This window comes from Oryza glaberrima, chromosome 6 (assembly GCF_000147395.1).
Source record: "Oryza glaberrima chromosome 6, OglaRS2, whole genome shotgun sequence".
NCBI classification, from domain to species: Eukaryota; Viridiplantae; Streptophyta; class Magnoliopsida; order Poales; family Poaceae; genus Oryza; species Oryza glaberrima.
In genome coordinates, this window is record NC_068331.1 from 22582474 (window position 1) to 22593852 (window position 11379).

The window sequence follows — 11379 nt, forward strand, 5'->3', positions numbered from 1 at the left end:
AGCTGGCGAGTGAGGACGAGGGCGCCGAGTAGCATCAAGGCACGGCCGAAGTCGAGGAGCAGCAGCCGGCGGCGGCGGCGGCGGATGATCGCGACGGCGGCCGCGTGGCGGCCACCCTGTTGCAGCTGGTTGTTCCGTCCAACTCCAAGGTAGCGCGCATCGCCCCATCAGCCATTGGAGCTAGCCCTAGCTATAGTACTACTGGTTAATAGTACTTACCTCTACGCTTAGCTAGCTGCTCATGCAGACATGCACTCATGCGCTGTGAGCAGTGCATAGATATAGGCACTTTTCAGAGCAAATTTAACAGTGTAGCTTACTATTAGCTCCAATTCATCTATAGTCAATCTAATAGCTAATTTATATAACAGTTACTTACTATACTATTCATATATGGTTCCATCTTTCATATACACATTACGTCTTGAAGTCCGTGCTGCAGCTGGCTATAGATATGTATCCCACTGCTCTTCTCTCTCGTATTTTATCTCATTAAAATATATTTATAGCTAACTAATAGTCTGCTATCCAGAGACTTCATACTGTACGCACAGCTAGTGCTGCGCTGCACTGCTGCAGCCTGAAGGTGCCAGGTGTCGGTGCCTAGGAGACGGAACGTGTATATATTCGTGTAGTACTATGTTGTGAGCTGGGTCGGTTAGGCGAGCTCACCAACAATAATGAATTGCGTAAATTTTATTTATACCCATAAAAATCACTCAATCCCTTTTATATCCTAAAATTTATCAGATCCCTTCTATGCCCCTAAAATTTTAAGTTGATCCCTTCCATATCTCTGCCGTCACATTTTCGATCATTTCACCGGTAAGTTGGTGCAAATGTCTTTAATGCCCTTCATGATTTAGGTTTTAATATTAGTTTGAAAAACGATTGAAAATTTTGCTTGAGTACATAATATGTGCATTTTATGTAGAAAATGAGACTAAATAATTAGTGTAGAAAATTTTGACATAAATTTTGAAAATAAAACAAATGTAATAAATTAAAATTTTTATTTGAAATTTAATAGGAAAATAGATTTTTTTTATCGGGAACATTCATAGAAAAAAATATGGTGAGCATTCGCATTCCTATTTTTGTATGAATGCTCCTCATTTTTATAACTTTTTAAAAAATAAAATAAATACATATTTTTTATCTTATTATCTAAAAATATTTTGTCATAAATAATGTATCACACATCAATCAAACTCATAACTATAATTCTCACACAAAAAACTTTTACATTTCCAATAATGTAATTCATAAATTCAGCTCAAGATTCGTGTTGGCGCGTTCATGGAAAAAATCCCGCTGCATGGGGTTCGAACCCAGGACCTCGATCCCACCAGCTATGTGTGCTAGCCACTTAATCTCTTGCAAGTTTTTTCAAAAATTAGCAAGTTACATGTTAGTTATACTTCAGTTACACCCTTACAGTGTAATTACACTTTAACTATATTGTAATTATAGTGTAATTATACTGTAACTATATTATTATCTCTATACAAATTAGATATAAAGTTGCATATATTATTTAATACTAGAAAAAAAGCCCGTGCGTTGCAACGGGAAAACTAAAATTATAACAAATATATAAAAATATTAGATATTAGGGTTTAGTTTATTTAAGAATATATATTTCTAAAGAAATAAAGAAAGTTTTTTAGAAAAGACCCCGTTGGACCCCCACAGGCTTGCTAGAGCATTCACGCGCACAGCCCATGAAAGGTGTGCGGCTCAGCAATGCTGCGGCCCGGGGATGGAGACTGGCCTAACGCGGGATCGATCTGAGTCATTTATTTTGATGGACGGCTCGAATCGGTTCCAAATCCATCAAAACCGCCGATGTGCAAAAACCATAACCTAGATTCACTTTTCCCCCTCCCCTACCCTCACGAGTCACGATGGGCTGCCTCTCCCCATCTGGTGCTCTCCTTCCCTGTCCCCCCATCAGCGTCGCCACTCTATGTCGTGGGCCATCTATCCCCACCGGCGACGCCTCTCTCCCTCCCTCCCTATCCCCACCGGCGTCACCACTCCCCCTTGTCCTCCCCTCACCGGCGCTCTCACTCTACCCACAATTAGCTCCTTTCCTCCTTGTCCGGGTGCCAACGCTGCCCCGCTCCTCACCAGATCAGGCTTGAGGCTCATCGGATCTAACCTTGGGAGGTGGTGATGGGCGGCGGTGACAACTCAACCAAGCCACTGCCGGTGGCCACTCCGCGCCTCCTCCTCACCGGATCTGGCCTTGGGAGGCGGTGGCAGCAGCTCGAAGGCGGTGGCGGTAGCTAAAGCTCGACGGTGGCAAACTCGTACCGCTCGTGTTTCCGACGAGGTCCAGTGGCTAGATTTTTGTTTGATTGTTTTTTTTCCTTCGTTTGCCATTTTTCAATTCTTGTATTTGGGATGTAACACGAATTGATTTAATTTTTTTGTGTTATTTGACATAGACTCTGGATGATTTTGTTTCTTGAACTCGGATGTTGCGAACGAAAGAATTTAGGTGAGGACGGATGGAAATTTTCACTGCAATCATTACATATTTTTATTAGGTAGATATATAGATATGCACCACGCATGAACTTCCTGAATTCAAGATGGGCTGGAACTGGTAGCCAGGTATGCAGAAGTATGATATCTACACCGAGCATACAAACACAACTCGAGACATAATGGATCGAGGAAGGATAAATGTGTAAATTGATCTACCTCTCCGTTGAATCTCGCTGGCCGGCTATAAGCCTCAATGCCGGGTCCGGCGCTGTGGGGGAAGGGTGTGGTGCGTGCGATGCCATCAGCCACGTTGAGAGCACAACCGAGCGATCAAGGTGTTACGAGAGGAAAACGGAGGATGGAAAAACTCAAAAATAAAGTTGCTCCATGATTCTCGCATCCGACACGAGCGATTCCAACAGAAGAAAAAGCGGAAAGAAACGGGAACACCAGAAGTTTACGGCAACTGTGTCCGACACAATCAGGCAGTGACGTACTAAAATCCTTGATAAAACACCTTAAATTTTTATAATAGTAGATATATATATATATAAGTTATATTATTGTTATAGTGTAGTTCTAGTGAATTTATATAGGGGCAATGTGTTCATGCCCCTACATTCAATTGTAATTATGATTTTGCCCTAACTTTTTAGGGTTTGCGATTTTATCCCTGTTTTTAAAAAACGAAATCGCCGTTTGCCTCTAGAATGGATACTTGGATAGCAGTTATATAGGTCCCACAATTGTGAGTTAAAGAATTGAAAATGAAAAGAAAAAAAAATGATTTTTGATATATTAGATTACCGCTTTATCCATGGAGGCATAAACTAACCTAAAGCTCTACCGTTCCTTATCCATTCCCCATTCCCCAATCCTAGGAGGAGAAATGACAGGCGGCAGCGGTGGAGGCTCTGGCAAGCCAGTGCGGCGAGGCAAACGGGCGGCGGCGGGGCAAGTCCTCGTGGCGAGCCGGTGGCGATGGGAGCAGCTAGCCGCAACCTACAGGGCGAAGAGGCGGTTGGGTAAGCGGGCGAGGTGAGGCGACCAGGCGGGCACGCCGGAGCAGCCAGTTGCAAAGGCGAGCAGGTAGCGCCGGCAGCGGCGTGGCTCCGCGAGGGAAACAGGAGGCGGCGACTCCTTTGAGCCTGAGTAGCGAGGCAAGACTGTAGGAGGCACCAGCGCCTGCATGGCGAGCCAACAAAGGCAAGTAGGCCAGCACTGTTAGTGCTCAACAACAAATTTGGAATGCTTGTTTAGCTTATTGATGAAAACATTAATTCCGAATGTTGTTTTTACTTTGTGGTATTTTGTGATGCTTCTTTTGCTTGAATATTTGTGCCATTTTGTGTTTGTCATATTATCAAGGTTGCTAGAAGTTCGTCAAATATCAGTACACAATGGGGGCAAATTTCATGTCAAACTCCGTCTTATCCAAACAGGGGCAAATACATATTTCAATACAGAGAAGTAGGGTAAATATGCAATAACAAAACAAGGTTATATATGTCATTTCATCACTGATTTAACACCGTCAAACTAACCATCCAAACCAAGGGTAACATGTTGTTTGGTTTTAAAAAAAACGGGTAAAATCACAAACCCTAAAAAGTGAAGGCAAAATCACAATTGCAATTGAAAGTAGTGGCACTGATGCAATTGTCCTAATTATATACTATAGTTAGATTTGAAAGTTTTTCACTCAAAAAACTTGCAATAGTTTTTTTTAGCTAATCGGATTTTTTATTAGGTAGGTATAGATTTCATATCGTTCTAATAATCGGAGGAATGGTCATATCCGGTTTTTCAATTGAGCGACACGAATCAGATTCGGAGTCTAAATAGACTTCTCCCAAACGAAAACGAACCGCACGGAGATCGGGTTCCAATCCGTCTGCGCATCCAAGTCGGCGTGACAGCCCATCAATAAATACCGACCCTGAGAAAAGCCCACGAAGCCCAACACGAACGAAACACAGATCGAGAGCGGCCCTCTCAAAACGCGAGCTGGATCAGCGTCCCGACGAAAGAGACGAGACGAAACGAAACCCTCGAACTCGAAGCAATGGCGACGGCGGACGTCTCGCGGCCCTCCTCCTCCGCGCCGACGGCGGCGGCTGCGGGGGCAGACGGCCACGGGGCGAAGGGGAGCGCCTTCCGCGGCGACGGGCTGCGGCCGTACTACCAATCGCGCATCCACGACCTGGAGCTCCAGATCCGCCAAGGGACGGACAACCTCAGCCGCCTCGAGGCCCAGCGGAACGTCCTCAATTCCCAAGGTAAACGACGACCCCCTCCCCCCGCGCGCGGGGCAGTCGAATCCGTCTCGTGGTTTGGTTTTAATCTTGCCGCGTTTGCTCGCAACCCTAGTTTCCCGTCTCGTGTGAATCCCCCCCTCAGAGGTTCTTGATTTTGTATCAAGACTTCTATCTTTTTATGTGGTTTCTATGTTCGTCGTCCCCGTTTCTGCCGTTGAATGAAGTAGTGATAGTAGGATTCTAGACTTTCTTTGTATTGGGATTCGTGCTTTGGGGTATAATGTGCTAATATTTTTATTTTATTTTCCCTCCTTGCGATTTTGATGTTGCAGTTAAAACGCTGGGGGAAGAGTTGAAGGTGCTCCATGAACCGGGCTCATATGTTGGTGAGGTTGTCAAGGTTATGGGCAAGTCCAAGGTTCTAGTGAAGGTACATATCCTTTGCTTTCTTGCCTTTTCTTAGTGCTGTGTTTTAGTATTTGTGCACATGAGTGTTGCTTTGGAGATAATCGGGGAAGATAATATTTTGTTGGTGAGACCTTTCTTTTAGTCAGATCATGGCTGCATATATTTTAAATTTGGATAGAAGCTGCGATTTGTTTTGGTAGCACCCGAAAGGGAGCTTTACAAAAGTATGATTGCGAATAGTAAATAGCAGAAATATTTTTACTCTATAGTGTGCAGATGCAATTATTTATACTCAGTCAATTAAATAGAGATCTTGAAGAAGTGCTATATGGTCACTTCATATGACATACTATAGTGATAATAGCTTTAAAATGTACGCAATTATTGCACTAACACAACGATATCGTGTGGGTATTATGAGAGCAGAAATTTTTAGTAATTCTATCAAACATTTGGTAAATCTTTCTGTGTTAATTGATCAATTGCAATCTTTCAGGTGCACCCAGAAGGAAAATATGTTGTTGATGTCGATAAAAGTATTGATATTACAAAGCTCTCTCCTTCAACAAGAGTTGCTCTTCGAAATGACAGCTATATGCTTCATCTTATCCTGCCCAGCAAAGTCGATCCATTGGTTAATCTTATGAAGGTTGAGAAGGTTCCTGATTCTACTTATGATATGATTGGCGGCCTTGATCAGCAGATTAAGGAGATCAAAGAGGTTATTGAGCTTCCCATTAAGCATCCTGAGCTGTTTGAAAGTCTTGGAATTGCCCAGCCAAAGGTTAGAACTTGTTTACCAGTTTGCATTTTGTTTGGTATCAACTGTCATTATTAGTGGAAAATATTCACCTTTGATTTTTACAGGGTGTCCTTCTTTACGGACCTCCGGGTACAGGAAAAACGCTACTAGCTCGGGCAGTTGCTCATCACACCGACTGTACCTTTATTAGGGTGTCAGGTTCCGAGTTGGTTCAGAAGTATATTGGAGAGGGTTCCAGAATGGTTCGTGAACTATTTGTGATGGCCAGGTAAACATTTTCTGTTGATGATACATTGAAATTTACCATATATTCAATGGGATCTGAAAATCCTTCATTGGGAAGGATGCTTGCATTGCTTTACACTATTCAGTAGGCTGACGTCTTTGGTTTGAATTTTGACAGAGAGCATGCACCATCCATAATCTTTATGGATGAAATAGACTCCATTGGATCTGCTAGAATGCAGTCAGGATCTGGGGGTGGTGATAGTGAGGTTCAACGCACTATGCTTGAGCTTCTGAATCAACTTGATGGCTTTGAAGCATCAAACAAAATTAAGGTTCTTATGGCGACAAATAGGATGGATATTTTGGATCAAGCTCTCCTGAGGCCTGGTCGCATTGATAGGAAGATTGAATTTCCAAATCCGAATGAAGATGTAAGTGGCAATCACTTCTTTTTTTTTTTCTGCAAGCAGCAGAGTTCATGCTACTTCATCTCGTCATCAGTTCTTTAGTTACTTAATCGCATCTTTTTCTCCTGCAGTCCCGCTTTGATATCTTGAAGATTCATTCAAGAAAAATGAACTTGATGCGTGGCATTGATCTGAAAAAGATTGCAGAGAAGATGAATGGGGCATCTGGAGCAGAGCTTAAGGTGTGTATAGTTGACACTTACGAACCAATTTTCTAAAATACTTCTCATTTCAAGCTGATACAAATATCATGAACTGAAACAACCAACATTTATATGAGAACTGCTAAATACCATGAAATTCAGTCTGCTCATTGTTTTAGCGCTGCATGTAGGCGACATTGCACTCCATTTTGCATCTGTTTTGCTCCATATTGATGCTATCAGCTATATCACTGTACATAAGTTACTCACCTTGATTTTCACCTTTCTGGGTTTCAGGCGGTCTGCACGGAAGCAGGAATGTTTGCCCTTCGCGAGAGAAGGGTTCATGTCAACCAGGAGGATTTCTTGATGGCGGTGGCGAAGGTGATGAAGAAGGATACCGAAAAGAACATGTCCCTGCGCAAGCTCTGGAAGTGAAGGAAGCTCTCATCTCGACATCCCTGTCATGTGCCTAAACAGCTGAAGCTAAACAGCGCCAGCGATGCATTGATCGCTGTAAATTCCTTAAAACATGTCGAGAAGGGAAACGTTCAACATCTTACAGTAGCTTCTTTTAAAGTTATAGAATTCCTTCATTGGATTATCAAGATGTGAAATGAAAAGGTTTAGATCAATCTCTCGCTGGTGTGATGTAACTTCATATTGTTCACTGGATTGGTTCCACCCTCTGCTCGTGTGTGCACAATTTAGCCCAGATTTTGTAGATCAGGATAAGTTGCCAACTTACGCCCATATTGGATCAAACTGCCAATATCACAATGGAGAATGTTTTCGTTAACAAGCTAATATGGGTCGCCCCTTCTTCTTGTGCGAAAGATCTTACCATTTCGGAACTGGGGCTACATTTCTTTTCAATTTCCATTCAAGAGTTTTTATCTGTTTCCACACCCTTTTTTGAGATCCGGGGGACAAATTAAATAGTTTTTATTTTGAAAGAAAAACAGGGTCTTATTTGGGAAGCTTGAAATTTTGAGAAGTTGGTCTGGATCTTATGACTATAACTTCTTAGAATTTTAGATGAAAAGCTGAGCTGCCATAAGCTCTTGCAAACAGACCAATATTGAACCGAGCAACTAAACGAGCTTTATTTATATTCCACCATATAAAATATCGCTCTCCCTAATCAGCTAATCTCTCGTGTCGTTTGACACAAACCTTTCTTTTCTTTTTTAAAGAAAGTTCACCTTAACATGTGATGATACCAATCCCGGTCCAGATGTGGTCCATATGGATGGGCCGGGCTTGAACCGCCCATCTAAAATGAGCCCTTATTCATGTGGCCCAAAACCCACGTCCACTAATCCTGGCCCAAAAGCCATCTATTCACGTGGATCTCCTGGTGGGCCTCTGCCATGTGGGGCCGCGTAGTCAGCGGCCAGCCCACGTGGCGCGACGCTCGCGTTTACCCACATCTCTCGACGTCAATTCGAAGCTAACCTCCACCTTCTCTTCCCCAAACGGCTCCGCCGCGTAAGGTAAAAGCTACCGTTGCCTCCACCAGGTGGACACGTGTACGGTGGATACGGTGCCCACGCGCACATCCGACGGCCATCGAGAAGCCACTTAGACCTCAAGCTAAACCCCCCCGTGGCGGTTGGTCGCGTCCAACCCAAGCAAGCCACGCGCCCACGCCCGTATAAAACCCCTCGTCTCGCCTCGCCGCCCCAACCCGCCTCGTCGCCGCCACCGCCGTCGCCGCCGATCGATCGATCGGAAGAGGTTTCTCGCGAAGGTTTCTCGGTTCGGAATGGTGCGGTTCTCTCTCTCTCTCTCTCTCTCTCTCTACTGTGATGGATGTTTTTTGTTTGGTGGGTTTGTTTCGATTGATTCGTCTGCTTGCTGCTGGGGTTTGGATGATGGGATCGTTGATTCGTCTCGATCGCGAGTGATTGGGGGATTTCGGATGATCCGCATTGATTTGTTGTGAGGTTGTTCTTGTGGTGATTAGTAATGGATTCCTTGTGATGTGATGTCGCGTGCGCAGGCTCTCCCTGACCCCGCGGCCGTGGGGTACCCCTCCTTCAAGCTCATCCTCGTCGGCGATGGCGGCACCGGTGAGCCGCCCACGCTCCTCCTCTTCTTCGATCTTCTTCTCCTCCGGTGCCTCGATCGGCGGTTGCATCCCGGCGTCCTGATTAATCAACCCGTTTTTGCTCTGCAGGGAAGACGACGTTTGTGAAGAGGCACATCACCGGGGAGTTCGAGAAGCGCTACGAACGTAAGGCTCACTTCCCCACCACCACCGCGCGATCTCGTCGTCGATCCCGCTTGATTCTGTTGTGTCGGATTGGGAGGAAGGAGGAGGAGGAGAGATCGATCGTGGCATCGTGCGGCAAGGTGTTAACGTTGTTGTTGTTGTTGATCTGTTTGTTTGCAGCGACGATCGGGGTGGAGGTGCGGCCACTGGACTTCCACACGAGCCGCGGCAAGGTGCGGTTCTGCTGCTGGGACACCGCCGGCCAGGAGAAGTTCGGCGGCCTCCGTGATGGATACTAGTAAGAATTTATTGCGTCAGATTCAGACGTTTCAATCATATCTTTTGTGCCTCTGCGAATTTGAAACCATGATGAATTCCTGTGAACAACCACATTGACCATAGGATCAGGATGGTGACTATTGAATGTTTTCAATTTAGTTGCAAAGCATTCATCTCTTAGCAATTGTCTGATAATTCAGGAATATGCATGCAAGTATTCGGGATCTTATATCGGCAATGTTTTGAGCAGCCTAGGCAGATTGAAATGACTTAAATATTACTCCCTCCGTTTCACAATGTAAGTCATTTTAGTATTTTTCATATTCATATTAATGTTAATGAATCTAGGTAAATATATATGTCTAGATTCATTAACATCAATATGAATGTGGGAAATGCTATAATGACTTACATTGTGAAACGGAGGAAGTATGCAAGAAGCAGCAGAAACCGTTCTTTTGTATCTGCAAGTTTACAGCCATGATGAAAAATCACATTGGTCATAGGAATCCCCGGAAATTTGATTACTGAATGTTGATCTGATGTGGTGACTATTTACTATTAGATCTTTTTAATTAGTTGCAAAACATTCATCTCTTATAGCAAATGGAGTATGTGATAATCCAGGAACATGATGCAGTACTCAGGATCTAGATCAATTATGTTTTCAGTAGCCTCGATAGCTTGACTGTTAATCCCCAAATCTTCTCTCGAAGTGACAGAAATGTCTTCAATGTTATGTAAGAAGCAGTAGAAATCCTTACTGGAACTAGATTTGTCGGCATAAATAAACTTCTGAAAAATTTAGTGCCATGATTTTATTATGATCGGAGAATTATATTTGTTTTGCTCATTGTACAGTGTAGAACCAGAATTTACTTATCCCTCCTGCTTTTTTCATCAGTATCCATGGTCATTGCGCGATCATCATGTTTGATGTCACCTCGCGTCTCACGTACAAGAACGTTCCCACCTGGCACAAAGACATCTGCAGGTGAAAGCTCTCTCTTCTCCCAAATCATCCTGAAATTGTTCTTCTCTTCAGTGTCCTGAACTGATCGAGACTTGCATCTGTCTATCAGGGTCTGCGACAACATACCGATCGTGCTGTGCGGCAACAAGGTGGACATGAAGAACAGGCAGGTGAAGGCCAAGATGGTGACCTTCCACAGGAAGAAGAACCTCCAGTATTACGAGATCTCTGCCAAGAGCAACTACAACTTCGAGAAGCCTTTCCTCTACCTTGCCAGGAAGCTCACAGGGTAATTGATAGTTAATTGTTGTCACTCCGATTAATTGTTGCAGACCACAACCATTGCACATTTACCCTGATTTTAACACTACACTGATTCTGAACAATCTGTCTGACAATGTGAATATGGGTGATGTGTGATTGCAAAATGCAGGGACATGAACCTTCGGTTCGTCGAGGAGTTGGCCCTCCTCCCCGCCGACGTCACCATCGACCTCATCGCGCAGCAAAAGTGAGTTAAACATTTTGCAAAGCGTGCTCCTACACGAAGATTATCTCACCATCATTCTTCTCTGAATTGTCTGCGATGTTGGTTTCCTCGTCTTATGCTGGCAAAATTCTTTGTGGGCGCAGGATTGAGACAGAGATAGCTGCTGCTGCGGCGATGCCTCTCCCGGACGAGGACGAGGATGGACTGATGGACTGAGCTCATCGGAGGCCATGGATTAGGACTCGAACTTTAGGTGATCATGATAGACTTGTTAATGGCCGTGTTAAGAAATTCAGTAGAGTAGGATGAAGCTGGTTTAGTATTTGTTTCTGAGGTTGCTCCTGGCGTTACTGGATGAATGAATCAACGCGAATGCTCTTCTAGTCTGCTATGTAAATTTCTTTACTGGAGTAATGAAATAAGGTTGGATTTATTCAGTTTTATTAAAAATGTCCAGAATTTAAAAACTACAGATGGCCTTGGTTACCTGTCCTTGGCTGGCCGAAACCTGATGGCATGCCTGTTCCTCTCAGAATTCAGACGTGTCAATGTACACGAATCATTCTCTTCACGAGTTTACATCGTGATCCTTTCGCTCTATCTTTTCATTGAAAATTTATAATATGCATTCATCGATCGATAACCTTACCCCATTG

The 11379-nt window shown here is 44.0% G+C and overlaps 2 protein-coding genes across 2 annotated transcripts; both read left to right on the forward strand.

Annotated features, from left to right (window-relative positions):
* Positions 1 to 4503: 4503 nt before the first annotated feature.
* LOC127778120 (26S proteasome regulatory subunit 8 homolog A-like) lies at positions 4504 to 7606 on the forward strand. The gene is made up of 7 exons (XM_052304775.1): positions 4504 to 4775; positions 5087 to 5184; positions 5659 to 5946; positions 6030 to 6193; positions 6329 to 6584; positions 6692 to 6802; positions 7061 to 7606. Exons 1-7 carry the CDS (start codon positions 4562 to 4564, stop codon positions 7199 to 7201), a joined length of 1272 nt encoding a protein of 423 aa, XP_052160735.1. The 5' UTR covers positions 4504 to 4561; the 3' UTR covers positions 7202 to 7606.
* An 805-nt stretch (positions 7607 to 8411) lies between these two features.
* Positions 8412 to 11156, forward strand: LOC127777345 (GTP-binding nuclear protein Ran-3). Its single transcript, XM_052303919.1, has 8 exons — positions 8412 to 8534; positions 8769 to 8838; positions 8946 to 9002; positions 9162 to 9279; positions 10165 to 10254; positions 10343 to 10522; positions 10667 to 10744; positions 10867 to 11156. Exons 1-8 carry the CDS (start codon positions 8532 to 8534, stop codon positions 10937 to 10939), a joined length of 669 nt encoding a protein of 222 aa, XP_052159879.1. The 5' UTR covers positions 8412 to 8531; the 3' UTR covers positions 10940 to 11156.
* The last annotated feature ends 223 nt before the right edge of the window (positions 11157 to 11379 follow it).

Coding starts and splice junctions, on each gene's coding strand:
- LOC127778120 (XM_052304775.1), top strand. CDS start 4,562: ATGGCGACGGCGGACGTCTCGCGGCCCTCCTCCTCCGCGCCGACGGCG. Junction 5,947..6,029: donor TTGGAATTGCCCAGCCAAAG/GTTAGAACTTGT, acceptor TGATTTTTACAG/GGTGTCCTTCTTTACGGACC. Junction 6,803..7,060: donor CATCTGGAGCAGAGCTTAAG/GTGTGTATAGTT, acceptor TCTGGGTTTCAG/GCGGTCTGCACGGAAGCAGG.
- LOC127777345 (XM_052303919.1), top strand. Junction 10,255..10,342: donor TGGCACAAAGACATCTGCAG/GTGAAAGCTCTC, acceptor TCTGTCTATCAG/GGTCTGCGACAACATACCGA. Junction 10,745..10,866: donor GACCTCATCGCGCAGCAAAA/GTGAGTTAAACA, acceptor TTGTGGGCGCAG/GATTGAGACAGAGATAGCTG.